At 44.7% G+C, this 16,353-nt stretch overlaps 1 protein-coding gene across 3 annotated transcripts; it reads left to right on the forward strand.

Moving 5' to 3' along the window:
* Positions 1-288: 288 nt before the first annotated feature.
* On the forward strand, positions 289-6,401 carry LOC100380576 (de-etiolated homolog 1 (Arabidopsis)). Of its 3 annotated transcripts, NM_001173861.1 has the most exon segments (8): positions 401-496; positions 1,113-1,157; positions 2,313-2,378; positions 3,217-4,007; positions 4,116-4,469; positions 4,815-5,005; positions 5,222-5,413; positions 5,914-6,399. In NM_001173861.1, coding segments are annotated over 5 exon segments (1,656 nt in total). In that variant the 5' UTR covers positions 401-496; positions 1,113-1,157; positions 2,313-2,378; positions 3,217-3,278; the 3' UTR covers positions 6,104-6,399.
* The last annotated feature ends 9,952 nt before the right edge of the window (positions 6,402-16,353 follow it).

Consider the following 16,353-nt stretch of genomic DNA (forward strand, 5'->3'; position numbering starts at 1 on the left):
TCAGGTCACATGGCCAGGAAAAATCCTAAACCGAATTTGTCAGCTATATGCGAGTGGAGGTTTTCTCATTTAATCACTTCATGTTTCTCTCTTAGGGTTTCATCCTGACCACATATTTAAAGTAATTATATTCAAATTAATTTCAAGTAGAAAAAACACTATTAGGGCCCCAAGAAATCACGGGGTCTATGCCCCAGGCAATTGCTGTGTCATTGCAGTGTAGGTTTACTACCAGTCTGTCTTTGATCAAATGTGGTGTCTACGTGATGCGATACTCTTTTCAACCTGAGTTTACGGTGGCGCTGTGAGGAATGGTTCCACGGAAGGGGATGCGTCTTTGCTGACGGCTCTATTAGCTAGCTAATTTATACTAACAACATTGAACAGTGTTGAGAAATCACGACTCACTTATGTCGTATGTGCAGAACTTAATGTTCCAAGCTTGCCATACATTCGTTTTTTTATTGCCTGTCCTCAAGACGCTAGCCTCAAGCCTGTAAGTTAAACGTTATTCCCGCATTTGTTTATTTTTGTGACTGCACAGTCAGTCCAAAGATATTTATAACTCAGCCTTCTTCTGTCTGGGCTAGTACTAGTAGCAAGCTAGCTAGCTAACGTTAGCATACCGGCTTGACAATTTATTTCTGTTGTTGGTGTATTTTGCTGCATATGTTACTGTCTGGCCCAAAATGAAATAATATTCAGCTTCGTTTCTTAAGATGGAACGCTAGCTAGCTGCTATTTTTCAGGGCTAACTTGGTAGTTAGCTAGTAAGTATGAATGGAAATGGGAGCCACACTTTTTTTTCCTGTGGTTATTCTGTAAAACGAAATAATGACCTACTAACCCGTCGCCAAGTTAATGGTTCTGATTAGGTGGAATACAGCTACGACCGGAAGTTACTTTTTCGTAACAGGCTAGGATAATTTACTTAGCAGGTTAGGTAAATTAACAGCAGACTGAGGCTAAGAAAATAGTTTGGGTTAGCTAAATTGCTCTCTTAACCTGCTACGAAAAGTTACTTCCGGTCGTAGCTGTACCCCATCGACTCACTACACAGGCTAATTGCGCATAGCCCATAGAGAACAATAGTAATGGATTTTTTTTTGTAGGCACTAACTCCGCCATGTTTTTGGGGGATAAACGTCTGTAATAATGTATGTTGTAAACACAAATCCATTCCAATAAGATCTGTTGGGAAAAAGATTGGATGTTGCCACACACATACCTACTTGTTAACTAAATTAAGGAAGTTTCCTTTAAAATGATTCATAAATATTATCCTGCCAACCACTATATGAACAAGTTTAAGGAAAACATCAACTCAAATTGTACCTTTTGTAATGACCACCCAGAAACAGTGTTGCATCTTTTTTGGCATTGTATTCATGTAATGAAACTTTGGCAAGAAATCAGTAGATTTATAATTGAACACATTTATGAAGATCTTACACTATTGTGGAGAGATGTACTGCTTGGATTCTTTACCTACGATAGAAATAAGCTGAAACATTTTTATGTAAATCATTTCATTATTCTTTTGGCCAAATTTCATATTCACAAATGTAATTTACAAACAGAACACCACATTTTCTTACCTTAAAAAAATAAATTGAACTGTATTTTAAGACAATTAAATACTCTACTAACAAAAGCTGTTATAATTCTATGTATGTCCCTTAAGGTTCTTGTGTAATGTGATATTGTACCCCCTAGCCCAATTGTCCATTGTATATTATTTATATATACTTGTGTTCCCACATGTACTTCCTGTATTGATATGTTGTTAATAATAATTTTAAAAAAGGCTTAGGAGATCTTAGACCTTTTGTTCTTTGAGATAATCTTCAGCTTATGTCACTTTTTGTGAATAGTGAAGAATTTAGGTATTTTATGTTTTTAACCTTTTTTAACTAGGCAAGTCAGTTAAGAACAAAATCTTATTTACATTGACAGCCTAACCCGGCCAGACTCGGACGACGCTCGGCCAATTGTACGCCACTCTATGGGACTCCCAATCATGGCCGGTTGTGATACAGCCTGAAATCGATGCAGTGCCTTAGACCGCTGCACCTCTCGGGAGCCCCCGAAATGCAATGTTATCAAATCAAATGCAAGCACAAAGCCTTCATAATTCATAAAGGTCATGTTAACTGAATATTATCTCATAGAACAAAACATATAAGATCTCCTAAGCCAAGTTAACCTCAGGCCTTATTTTAAGCATTTATCCCAAAACCCCATTATTTCCTGATTTATTTTCCACATAGGAATGGCTGATGAACCAGAGGTAACTTATTTCTGTTTTTTAGGACTACAAGCTGGCGAGCTCTATTGCGCATGTTTTCAAACACTGTGCGGAAGTGTCTGTGAACAAGGTGCGTTCTGTACTAAAGAACAGTGTTCAGTGTTTAATTCAACGGAAACTGTACTGTATTGAACAACCAGTTGAAGAACGGTGTGATTATGGTGGCCGAAAGGCAGATCGTGTATAGTGTGTGCTGCACGAGTTTTGCGTTTTCAAATGAACACACCCATTTTCATTAGGCCACACCCACCAAACGGGAGTGAATGTACCTTGGGCTGTTCAGGATTTTGCAGGGAAATTTTGTATGATATTTTTGGGCAAATATTCATGATTTTACTGGGACAATGCTGGCATTTTGCATGGCAATATGCAATGCTTGTCCAATTTGTTGTGATATGCATGTTTGTTGATGTGGCTTGATTGAACCATATTATGCAGTAAATGTGCAGTGATTGGTTGAAATTTCAAGCCCTCTTTTCTTTTCTTTTTTCCTGGATGGACTGGCTATTGAACATTGTGCACTGTTTTGAATGTGTTGTTCAGTACCTACCCCATCATGTAATGTAGCAAATGTTGAAACGAACTGAACACAGCCCTAGAGTGTATTCATTAGTTGGACACTGTTGCAAAACGTTTCACACCATTGGAAAACTTTTTGCAGCAGAAACGGTTTACTCCACGTAGAGTATTGGACAAATTCATGTAGGTCCCTCCCCTTTTTAGTTCCGTTTGCTTCCATTTGTGTCCGTTTCACATTGCTTGGTCTCAGTGAATAAACCCTGATGTAGGCTAAACTCATTTTAGTTAGAAATTACCTGTATGATATATGAATCTTCTGATAAGCATGTTGCATTTTCAAATGAATTGTAAACGGATTTAATCGTTGTTTGTATTACCTCTTTTACCAGTTGCTATATAGAGAGATTTGTGATGTAGCTACCAGTAAGTGGGAGCTGGCAACAATCAAACCATGGAAGATGATTCCCCAACCCTAAAACCCAGGCGCATCCAGAACCAGAATGTAGTCCATCGACTGGAGCGGCGGCGGATCTTCTCTGGGCGGGCTGGAGCCCACTGGTACCGCGTGCGCTGCTTCCACCAGAACCTTTTCCCCAACTTCACTGTGGTCAACGTAGAGAAGCCTCCCTGCTTCCTCCGCAAGTTCTCCCCAGATGGACGCTGCTTCATAGCCTTCTCCTCTGATCAGACCTCCCTGGAGATCTATGAGTACCAGGGCTGCCAGGCGGCTGAGGATCTGCTGCTGGGGCAGAATGGGGAGACCCTGGCCAATGGCAACGACCAGCGCTCCCTCAACATCCGCGGCCGCCTCTTTGAACGCTTTTTTTCATTACTGCACGTCACTAATGTGGCCTCCAATGGAGAGCACCTGAACCGAGAGTGCAGCCTGTTCACTGATGACTGTCGCTATGTGATCGTGGGCTCAGCGGTCTATGTGCCAGAGGAGCCCTCTCCACACTTCTTTGAGGTGTACCGCAACAACGAGTCTGTGACTCCCAACCCCCGCTCTCCTCTGGAGGACTACTCACTGCACATCATTGACCTGCACACTGGCCGGCTTTGTGACACCAGGTCCTTCAAGTGTGACAAGATCATCCTCTCGCACAACCAGGGACTCTACCTCTACCGTAACATACTGGCTGTTCTTTCTGTTCAGCAGCAGACAATCCATGTCTTTCAGGTATAGATCTCAGCCTGCATCATCCTCCTCTGAACCCTATGCCTACCTGGAAGTAAGATTATCAAATGTAATTAACGTTTTTACAAACCTTTTGCTTTCATCCGGTAGGTGACATCAGAGGGGACGTTCCTGGACGTGCGAACCATTGGTCGGTTCTGCTACGAAGACGACCTCCTCACTCTGTCTGCGGTGTACACTGAGGCCCGGGCCGAGGGCCAGCCAGGCTTCTCCCGCCTCTACAAGGAGAAGACCATCAACTCCCTGAAGCACAGACTACTGGTCTACCTGTGGAGACGGGCTGAGCAGGACGGCAGCGCCACCGCCAAGCGACGCTTCTTCCAGTTCTTTGACCAGCTGAGACAGCTGAGGATGTGGAAGATGCAGCTACTAGATGAGCACCACCTCTTCATCAAATATACCAGTGAGGACGTGGTCACCCTGCGAGTCACTGACCCCTCTCAGGTACACCTACCCCCTCTGCCCTAATTAAGTTTCTGTAATAAGGCCTTGTTAGTGTGCAAATCATTCAAGTATGCACTTCTGAAAGTGCTATCTCTAAATCCAATCTGCAGTTGATTAGATACTGTTATTTGATTTTGTTTTTCTGTACTCTACATAAAGAGACTGGGGAATTAATACTGTAGATTCAGGCTCATTTCAGCTTATTGCTCAGAAAACTTCTGATTTGAAATATTGATTTTGTCTCAAACATTAACTATAGGCCTATTTCATATGATTGTTTGCTGCTGTGGCATTATTGCATATCATCTTTATTTCTAACTTCATATCTGTCTGCTCTTCTCTCAGCCCTCGTTCTTTGTAGTGTACAACATGGTGAGCACAGAGGTGATGGCAGTCTTTGAGAACACCTCTGACAAACTGCTGGAGCTGTTTGAGAACTTCTGTGACCTGTTCCGGAACGCCACGCTCCACAGTGAAGCTGTTCAGTTCCCTTGCTCTGCCTCCAGCAACAACTTTGCACGGCAGGTCCAAAGAAGGTATTGGTGACTGGGGGGGGGGGCTCACTGCAGGGCTAACATGAAAATAAATCCATACAGTGTGGCCCAATCCAAAGGCCAATAAATTGAACCAATTTACAGAAATTAGACTCTTAAAACAGTGTTTAGTAGAGTTCTGAGAATTTCACAGTATTCCTTAGAATTTTTCAGTTAAGTGATTCAGAAATCTTTCTGCTTATGCTCCTTCCTGGTCAGGTTCAAAGACACCATCGTGAATGCAAAGTATGGCGGTCACACTGAGGCTGTGAGGAGGCTGCTGGGACAGCTGCCCATTAGTGCTCAGTCCTACAGCAGCAGCCCCTACCTCGATCTTTCTCTCTTCAGCTACGACGACAAGTGGGTATCTGTGATGGAACGGCCCAAAACATGTGGAGACCACCCCATCAGGTAACATTGGCTAGATAATGCTGATTTGTAACGTTTTTCTGTAGGGCACAACAAACGTTTTTGCTTTATGTAAAAATGACATGTAATAAATAATAAAGGGGTGTTTATTTTCTTCAACTGTGGAGCTGCCCCGAAGTCTGTTAGAGACATCAATCATTCAGAACGAGATAGAGATTCTGTTAGATTCCACTGGAGCATGAATGCATAATTCGACTTTTCTTGACCCGGTGTTTATTAGAGACCGCCATTTATTAGCTAAAATGTGTAAATGATGCCTGGCCATTATAAAAGGCAGGGACTTGTTGGAGACTGTTTAATCAACATTTTATGGTAACTGTAAGCTCTCTTGTTATTGAAAGTATTACATTTATTGTTAGGAAATGAAACTACAATAACTAATATAATGTTATAGGACAACCATTTGGATGTTACTGTGTGTTCCTAGATACCCTCTTTCATTTCAAACTTGCATTTGAAAATACTTTTCTTGTTAACTACAGGTTTTACGCTCGGGACTCTGGCTTGCTGAAGTTCAAGATCCAGGCAGGCCTCCTGGGCCGTCCCATTAACCATGCTGTCCGGCGGCTGGTGGCGTTCACATTCCACCCCTTTGAGCCGTTCGCCATCTCAGTACAGAGGACCAACGCTGAGTATGTGGTGAATTTCCACATGCGTCATGTCTGTGTATGAGAGGAAAGCAGTGGACTTGACCTGGAGAACTTGTCATTGTACTGTGTAGAGCAAAAAGCGGTCATTCTGCCTTTTTTCTCCCCCTAGTGTGAGGAACAAAATAAGACTGGACTGTGGGCGGAACCACTTGAAGTTGAAATTGGGAGCTTGGGGATGGGGGATGGATTCCTTGCAGGGACCAAAGATGTTTTTGGCTGGCTCTCAAAATGTATTTTTTTTGGTCACATTTTATTCTATGTATTTTTATTTAGCCTTTTTACATTTGTTTTATATTTCAATAAAATTATTTAAATATTGATTGTGATTCTTTTATGAATATTTTACTAGAATAAAGGCAATCTGTAATTTGCTTAGTGGACTTAGTTATTAAAACCTGATTGTCCCCTTTTTGCTCATGTTGAAGAAGCTTTAGACCAATATCATTTATTTTCCTCTTTTCCCATTTAACAGATAATGGTTGCATTCATACCACTTACACAAATTAGCTACTATATGTGACTAACCTAGCTCATACTCTATTAGAAATGAAATACATTATGTGGGTATGTTATACAGTAAATTACCTTTAATGTTATTTGAAAATACTGATTCCTTGTTGACCCGATCACCACAGACAAAAGTCAAGTATGAAGACTTTCATGAGGACGGCACTACTGTAATGCACTCATGGCTGTTGCCATATTTTGGAATACATGAGCGTTTAATGTTATTTACTGTTGAGCAGATGTTATTAGCAAGAACAAATTAAATTTGTAGGTACAGTTTTTTTGCTGCTTTATTTCAGGTTGCTGTCAGCACCATTTGGAGTGTACATCCATGCTAGTAATTTCCCCGACGTATGAATTTGACCTAAGATATCTTGCTCGCATTACTGATTAAAAAAAATAATAATTCTGAGGTTGATGCTTTCTTGGGATTATCCAATGCATGAGCCTCTGCCTGTAGGAAATGTGGAGTGAAAAGTCTCAGCTGAGGAGTGCAACGAGAAGTGTGATCCAACTGGAGCTTTCTGTGGGTGTGTGAGTGGGAAGATGCCTGTGTACATCACCTTTCTCATTTAACTCAGACATAATGATACTGCAGCAAAACGGAACCGAAAAGACAAAGGAATGAATAAAAAAATGCTATGGCGATCATGTTTTCACAGTGCAATCAGCTCAGTTTTGAAAAAATAGAAAGTTAAATTTGCATTTATCTACATTCAGGTCCATAATTATTAGCACCCTTGATAAAGATGAGCAAAAAATACAATAAAATAATTACAAATACTGAACTGTATTGTATGCTCTAACCAACTAGGAAATTATATTTTATACTATTACAATTGCCCAGAGAAAGATGTGTAACAAGGAATACAAAAAGATCTCTAAAGGATAGGTGTGTTAATCATTTTGACCCCTGTTTTCAATACTCTAGCACCCTCCCGTTGAGACTTTTTGTAAAATGTTTTATAAGATTGGAGAACATATTGGGAGGGATCTTAGACCATTCCTCCATACAGAATCTTTCCAGAACCTTGATATCTTTTGCCTGCTCTTTTGGACTACCCTTTTCAATTCAAACCCCAGGTTTTCAATGGGGTTCAATTCCAGAGACTGAGATGAGCATTGCAAAATATTTAGGCATGTGTGTCCCATCTGAATAACAGATAACAGTTAGGTGAGTTCTACAGAAGGCTTTGAACACTTGGGAAACTAAAGTTGGGAAACTTATAGCATGGTGTTGATATGCATTTTTCCTTCATATCTGTGTCCATTCCTCAGTAAGAAATCAAGCCTGAAACGTATCTTACTGTATTAACCAAATGTTAGAATAAATGTATGAGTAATAAAACTGCTGCCCAGCTAGTTGCCTGTCACCCTGCTCTGCAGTAATCTCCAATCAGATAGTGGGAGTAAGTCCAGGGCAGCTGGACAAAGGGCCATGCGTAGTGATATCCTGCCGGCCCCCATCAGAGGCCCAGCTCTCTGGGGTTAACTTGTGAACAGACAGCAGGTGCTGTGGGATTAAGTGTTCACCCTGCCTCTGGTTACAGGCTAATTGAACACATTCAAACACCTGCTTGACAGCTAGGGGAGGATTCTGCTGCTGTGATGTGAATGGGGAATGGGAGGGGGTGGTGGTGGTGATGAGAGGTTAGGTAGGGGTTCCAGCAGTTAGTTGATTAATTTGTAATATTTTCTGATGTAGGATGAATTAAATCTCTTGCAGATCTCATTATGTCTCAGAGAAATGTGAAATCTAGCATGCGAGTGAGTGACGGACCATACGGTAGCTTGTCTTTACACCTTTGCATTATTGAAAGTATACCCACCCTTTTTGACTTGTAGTTCACTTCACTGATGCTGATGTACTGTATCTTTCAATGAAAATTTGGTAAGTGATCCTCATAAATGAAGTTTGTTCCCATTATTGGAAATGGATTCACTCATTTGCACGAAAGGATCACAGTAATGTATGAACAATAGGAGGAGATGATCTCAGTGACAAACACATGTATTATGTTCTACTTCTAATGTATTGTAGGTATTTTTGGTCTTACTGGCACACATGAAATAAAGGTGGTCTTGTACAAATGCATGAACATTAATGTCCATAAAAATATTTTTTCTTTATCATTGAATTGACTCAGTCAGACGCCTCATGTTAATTTGATGTAAGTTTAGTCACAATGTATGATCGGGCAAAGGCCTCATGTGGAATATGTGTCTTCTGTAGCACAGCTAAGGAGCCAGCAGATGAGCGCTCCGCTGTTGGCCTGACCTTGGTTGCTATGGCTACGAGGTGCATAGAGTGTTATAGCCACTGTCTGCCTGGTAACCCAGTCCCTGCTAATTGCTGTTGTCTTGACAACGCAGCAACCAATGTAATCCTAGGAAAGGGCAACAATCATAAATGTATAAATGTATCTGGTGCTTGCTTGTCATGTCTACGAGACATTCAGGATGATGCCATTCTTAGGTTTATGACTAGAGCATCAGACCATTGATATTAGATCCTCCCAGTTTAGACCCAGTACTAGAGTGGCTTCAGATAAGCTATCTGTGCCTGCCACTGCCACTTGTTCAATAGACTTCAAATATGAACCGGAAAGGGCCTGTTTTAGCAGGGTCATTTTGGTACTGTAATTTAATACAGCGGAAGCATGCTGCACTGATTTTCTCCAGTGACACATAGCTCAGTTAAGCATCGTTTAGAGAAGAGCTGTAGAGAAAGTGACATGAGATGATCTGTTTCTTCTCAAATGTACAACCCTTCAAGAAAGTGTTTTCTAAAATGCAAGGCCATTATTTATTGGGTGAATATTGAATTATACTTTGATTAAAACCAAAAGACAATAATCTGAAGTGGTGTGGAACTATGTGGTCCATCTCTCAAACTGATTAATGAGGTCATGTTGTTTTAGTTGAACTAAATGACTATAGCCCCGTAGCACTCACATCTGTCATCATGAAGTGCTATTTAAGGACCATATCACGTCTACCTTACCCAACACCCTAGACCCCCTACAATTTGCATACTACCCCAACAAATTCATGGACGACGCAATCACCATTGCACTTTACACTGCCCTATCCCTGTTCACCCATGACTGTGTGCCTACACATGTCTCCAACTCAATCATCAAGTTTGCTGACGACACAACAGTGGTAGGCCTGATTACCAACAACGACGAGACCGACTACAGGGTGGAGGTGAGAGCCCTGGCAGAGTGGTGGCAGGAAAGTAACCTCTTCCTCAACGTCAACAAAACAAAGGATCTGATCTTGGACTATAGGAGACAGCAGAGAGAACACGCCCCCATCCACATCAATATGGCCACAGTGGAGAGCTTCAAGTTCCTCCACATGCACATCACTGAGGACCTGAAATGGTCCCTCCACATCGACACTGTGGTGAACAAGGAGCAACAGCGCCTCTTCAACCTCAAGAGGTTCATGGATGGTCAGTCCTTGCGTGGCCCCTAAGACCCTCACAAACGTATACAGATGCACCATAGAGAGCATTCTGTTGGGCTGCATCACCGCCTGGTATGACAACTGCACTGCCATACTTACACTGCCACCCGCAACCGCAGGGCTCTCCAGAGGGTGGTGTGGTCAGGCCAACACATCACTGGGGGCACACTGCCTGCCACTCAGGACATCTAAAGCACCCGGTGTCACAGGAAGGCCAAGACCTCAGCCACCCGAGCCATGGCCTGTTAACCTCACTACCATCTAGCAGGAGGAGACAGTACAGGTGCATCAAAGTTGGGACTGAGAGACTGAAAAACAGCTTCCATTTCAAGGCCATCAGACTGTTAAGCAGTCAATGCTAGCTGGCCTCTGCCCAGTACCCTGCCCTGCACCTTAGAGACTGCTGCCCAATGTACATATGTGTAACCTTTATTTAACTAGGCAAGTCAGTTAAGAACAAATTCTTATTTATAATGACGGCCTACAGCCAGCCAAACCCGGATGACACTGGGCCAATTGTGTGCCGACCTATGGGACTCCCGATCATGGCCGGTTGTGATAAAGCCTGGATTCTAACCAGAGTGTCTGTAGTGACGCCTCCAACACTGAGATGCAGTGCCTTAGACCACTGCGCCACTCGGGAGCCCGAGTCATTGAACACTGGTCAAAATGTTTGCATAATGTCTATTGTTCTGAAATCGATTCTGTATTTAGAAACAGATAAGATTACAATTCCTGCAACATTATTCTGTTGAAATGTCATTTAAATTAACAGTTGCTACATCCATTGTACCCATTGATTCTTGAAGAATATAACTTATAAATGCCTCATGAGCTTAGTTCAACTGTCATACCCCATCAGATCCCCAAATATAAGCTTGTTTTACTCCCATGTTTATAAACAAAGAAAATGTAAGCAAACACCATATAGCCTCAAACATGGTTAAAACTATGATTTGGATTTCATGGATGGTCAGTCCTTGCATCAATAGTTCTGCTTATGAATTTGAGAGTGGTTACATTTCTCCAGTCCCATCCCTCAACTTTTTACCAAACCAAGGTTAGGGAACCCGCTTTGTTATTGTTTCTACTGCTAATTGCCGCTTTAAGCAAATTAATTACTCACTTTATATGTACATAATGTATCCTCGACATAGTGCATCCTAAATAACTACTGCTGTACATACCTTTTCCTACTTATACAGTGCCTTTGGAAAGTATTCAGACCCCTTGACTTTTCCCACATTTTGTTACGTCACAGCCTTATTCAAAAATGGACTAAATAAAAACAATTCCTCGGCTATCTACACACAATACCCCATAATGACTAAGCGAAAACAGGTTTTTATACATTTTTGCAAAAGTATAAAAAAAATATATCCAGAAATATCTTATTCACATAAGTATTCAGACCTTTTGCTATGAGACTGGTGCAGTTGCATCCTGTTTCCATTGATCATCCATGAGATGTTTCTACAACTTGATTGGAGTCCACCTGTGGTAAATTCAATTGATTAGACATGATTTGGAAAGGCACACACCTGTCTATATAAGGTCCCACAGTTGACAGTGCATGTCAGAGCAAAAACCAAGCCATGAGGTGGAAGGAATCGGCACATGACAGCCCGCTTGGAGTTTGCCAAAAGGCACCTAAAGACTCTCAGACCATGAGAAACAAGATTCTCTGGTCTGATGAAACCAAGATTAAACTCTTTGGCCTGAATTCCAAGTGTCACGTCTGGAAGAAATCTGGCACCATCCCTACGGTGAAGCATGGTGGTGGCAGCATCATGCTGTGGTGATGTTTTTCAGCAGCAGGAACTGGGAGACTAGTCAGGATCAAGGGAAAGATGAACAGAGCAAAGTACAGAGATCCTTAATGAAAACCTGCTCCAGAGCACTCAGGACCTCAGAATGGGGTGAAGGTTCACCTTCCAATAGGACAATGACCCATAGCACACAGCATAGACAATGCAGGAGTGGCTTCGGGACAAGTCTCTGAATGTCCTTGAGTGGCCCAGCCAGAGCCCAGACTTGAACCCGATCTAACATTTCTGGAGAGACCTGAAAATAGCTGTGCAGCAATGCTCTTCATCCAACCTGACAGAGCTCGAGAAGATCTGCAGAGAAGAATGGGAGAAACTCCACAAATACAGGTGTGCAAGCTTGTAGCGTCATAACCAAGAAGACTCGAGGCTGTAATCGCTGCCAAAGGTGCTTCAACAAGCACTGAGTAATGGGTCTGAATACTTATGTAAATGTTATATTTCATTTGATGATTATTTTTGCAAAAATTTCTAAAAACCTGTTTTTGCTTTGTCATTATGGGGTATTGTGTGAATCTATGAGAAAAAAAACAATTTAATCAATTTTAGAATGAGGCTGTAACCTACCAAAATGTGAAAAAAGTCAAGGGGTCTGAATACTTTCCGAAGGCATTGTATATTGTACATACTGTCTATACACACAACATTTTTATATTCCGGACTCTGACATTGTTCGATTTGATATTGCTCGTTCTGATACTTCTTAATTTGTTGTTTCTTCTTATTTTTTATTTTATTATTCTTGAGATTATTTGGGGATTATACAACGGGTGGGCCTAATCCTGAATTCTGATTGGTTAAAACCACATTCCAGCCGGTGTTATTCCACAAATTACCACTGGCAAAATGTATGATGTTAAGATGCCTATTTACTCTGTTCCATCTGACTGCACAATCCACTGTTTTATCAGCCCAGCCAGGCAATTTATAAACTTGATCTCCACTATAAAAAGCATCTAGACATTATCTCACCTTTCTTTTAGACTAACATTTCATTTTCAACAGAGGAGATTTCAACAGTGTATAAACCTTGCCGTCTGTCCCTTCGACATTTGCAACATTGTTTCAATATTCAAATTCGATCTCCAGTTGTCCCATAGTAATGAACGTGTCGGTAGTCAGGACGAGACAGACAGGCAGGCAGCTTTTCTCAGCCAGTCGAAATCATGACTCAAGTGGCATAATTCTTTGGGATGCATACAAAGAAAGGTAAAACAAAATTAAGTGCAGCTAGTTAGCAGTCTTTCCAGCTTCAGTTTGAAGTGATTGTGTTAGCTGTGGTGTTGGCTAGCTCCTCTGAACAACAGTGTCCTGACGAGAGAGCACATTTTCAATGCCAGGTGAAATCGCGCCTCATTATGGTTGCATCCAAATAAATGTCACTAGAAAACAGCTTAAACTAATGTGTCACGTCCTGACCAGCAGAGGGAGGTATGGTATCAGTTTTGGGTCAGGATGTGGCAGGTTTTTTGTATGTTAAGGGGTTTGTGTTGGTGATTAGACTCCCAATTGAAGGCAGGTGTGTTGAGTTGCCTTTGATTGGGAGTCTTATATAGTGGTGTGTGTTTTTCTTTGGGGTTGTGGGTAGTTGTTTGTGATCACTGCTTGTTTAGCCTGTCACACTGTTGCCGTCGTGAGTATTGTTTTGTTGGTTTTCATGTGGATGCTCTACTTGTTTCTCATCAATAAACATGAGTATCCACATTCCCGCTGCACCTTGGTCCATTCCTAACGACGGTTGTTACAGAACTACCCACCACCAAACCAGGACCAAGCAGCGGAAGAGGAGGGAGCAGCGACAGGAGGAACGTAAGGAATGGACCTGGCAGGATGAAAGACGATTCTGGGAGGACAAGTTAAGGGAGCTAAGGGAACCCGAGAGGCAGCCCCAATAATTTTTTTGGGCGGGGCACAAGGGCTGTTTGGCGGGGCGAGATTGGAGCCCCAGGCCAGCTCCCCGTACCCTTGTAGGGCAGACTGGACAGGTCCCGTGCTTTGGGGTTGGGGCTGTGGTGAGGCCTGGGATTTTCAGGCCTGTAGGCACAGTACCAGCGCCCCGCATGTGCCAGGGCGAAGTAGGCATCGAGCCGGAAGGGGTGATGCCAACCCTGCGCTCAAGACCGCCAGTGCGCCTCTACGGTCCGGTGTTTCCCGCCATACGCACAAGCATGGAGGTGCGTGTCTCCAGGCTGGCACGTCCAGTACCAGCCCCACGCATCAGGCATCTAGTGTGTCAGCCCAGCCTCGCCAGTCAGGAGTCGCCAGAGCTGCCTGCCAGTCAGGAGTCGCCAGAGCTGCCTGTCAGTCAGGAGTCGCCAGAGCTGCCAGCCAGTCAGGAGACGCCAGAGCTGCCTGCCAGTCAGGAGTCGCCAGAGCTGCCTGCCAGTCAGGAGTCGCCAGAGCTGCCTGCCAGTCAGGAGTCGCCAGAGCTGCCTGCCAGTCAGGAGTCGCCAGAGCTGCCTGCCAGTTAGGAGTCGCCAGAGCTGCCTGCCAGTCAGGAGTCGCCAGAGCTGCCTGCCAGTCAGGAGTCGCCAGAGCTGCCCGACTGCCCGGAGATGCCAGAGTGGCCCGACTGCCCGGAGATGCCAGAGTGGCCCGACTGCCCGGAGATGCCAGAGTGGCCCGACTGCCCGGGTCTGCCAGAGTGGCCCGACTGCCCGGGTCTGCCAGAGTGGCCCGACTGCCCGGGTCTGCCAGAGTGGCCCGACTGCCCGGGTCTGCCAGAGTGGCCCGACTGCCCGGAGATGCCAGAGTGGCCCGACTGCCCGGAGATGCCAGAGTGGCCCGACTGCCCGGGTCTGCCAGAGTGGCCTGACTGCCCGGAGATGCCAGAGTGGCCTGACTGCCCGGAGATGCCAGAGTGGCCCGACTGCCCGGGTCTGCCAGAGTGGCCCGACTGCCCGGAGATGCCAGAGTGGCCCGACTGCCCGGAGATGCCAGAGTGGCCCGACTGCCCGGGTCTGCCAGAGTGGCCCGCCTGCCCGGATCTGCCAGGGTGCCCTGCCTGTCCTCCGGCCCAGCCCGAGTGGCCTGCCTGTCCTCCGGCCCAGCCCGAGTGGCCCGCCTGTCCTCCGGCCCAGTCCGAGTGGCCCGCCTGTCCTCCGGCCCAGCCCGAGTGGCCCTCCGGTCCTCCGGCCCAGCCCGAGTGGCCCTCCGGTCCTCCGGCCCAGCCTCGCGTCCTCCGGCCCAGCCCGAGTGGCCCTCCGGTCCTCCGGCCCAGCCCGAGTGGCCCTCCTGTCCTCCGGCCCAGCCCGAGTGGCCCTCCTGTCCTCCGGCCCAGCCCGAGTGGCCCTCCTGTCCTCCGGCCCAGCCCGAGTGGCCCTCCTGTCCTCCGGCCCAGCCCGAGTGGCCCGCCTGTCCTCCGGCCCAGCCCGAGTGGTTCATCTGCCAGGGTCAGCCCGAGTGGCCCGTCTGCCCGGCGCAGCTATCGGCGCCACCGAAGTGGGCGACGCTGAAGGTGGAGCGAGGTCCACGTCCTGCACCTGAGCCACCTCCAGGATAGGTGGGTTGGGGAGGGAGGGTGTAGCACAGTGCCGTCGTTGACGGCAGCCACCCTCCCTTCCCTCCCTTATTGTTTAGGGGTTATTGTTTATTGGTTTTGTTGGGGTTACATTTTTTTTGTATTTTCTGTTGTTAGGTGCATTCCAGGGTCTGCACCTTGAGAGGGGGGGGTACTGTCACGTCCTGACCAGCAGAGGGAGGTATGGTATCAGTTTTGGGTCAGGATGTGGCAGGTTTTTTGTATGTTAAGGGGTTTGTGTTGGTGATTAGACTCCCAATTGAAGGCAGGTGTGTTGAGTTGCCTTTGATTGGGAGTCTTATATAGTGGTGTGTGTTTTTCTTTGGGGTTGTGGGTAGTTGTTTGTGATCACTGCTTGTTTAGCCTGTCACACTGTTGCCGTCGTGAGTATTGTTTTGTTGGTTTTCATGTGGATGCTCTACTTGTTTCTCATCAATAAACATGAGTATCCACATTCCCGCTGCGCCTTGGTCCATTCCTAACGACGGTTGTTACATAATGCAAATACAGCTACTATTGTTATTCTGGCTGCACTGTTTGACATTACGTAAATTAGACGTTGCTGGCTAGTTAGCAAGCAAGGGATAAGAATGTTACCAGACAGTATTGAATGGAACATAGATACAGAAAAAAAAGACTGAACTACTGGGTCGCGTCTCTGTCACGCCCTGAACATAGAGAGCCCTTGGTTCTCTATGGTGTTTAGGTCAGTGCGTGACTAGGGGGGTGTTCTAGTCATTCTATTTCTATGTTGGTGAGTTGTATGGTTCCCAATTAGAGGCAGCAGGTAATTGTTGCCTCTAATTGGGGATCATATTTACGAAGCCCTTTCTCCCACCTGCTTTGTGGGATATTGTTTCAGTTAGTGCCTATGTGCGCGCAGTACTTCACGTTCGTTGGATTTTTTGTTGTTGTTTCACTGTGAATTAAAATTATGTGGAACTC

Source organism: Salmo salar, chromosome ssa16, assembly GCF_905237065.1.
Source record: "Salmo salar chromosome ssa16, Ssal_v3.1, whole genome shotgun sequence".
In the NCBI taxonomy this organism is placed as follows: domain Eukaryota; kingdom Metazoa; phylum Chordata; class Actinopteri; order Salmoniformes; family Salmonidae; genus Salmo; species Salmo salar.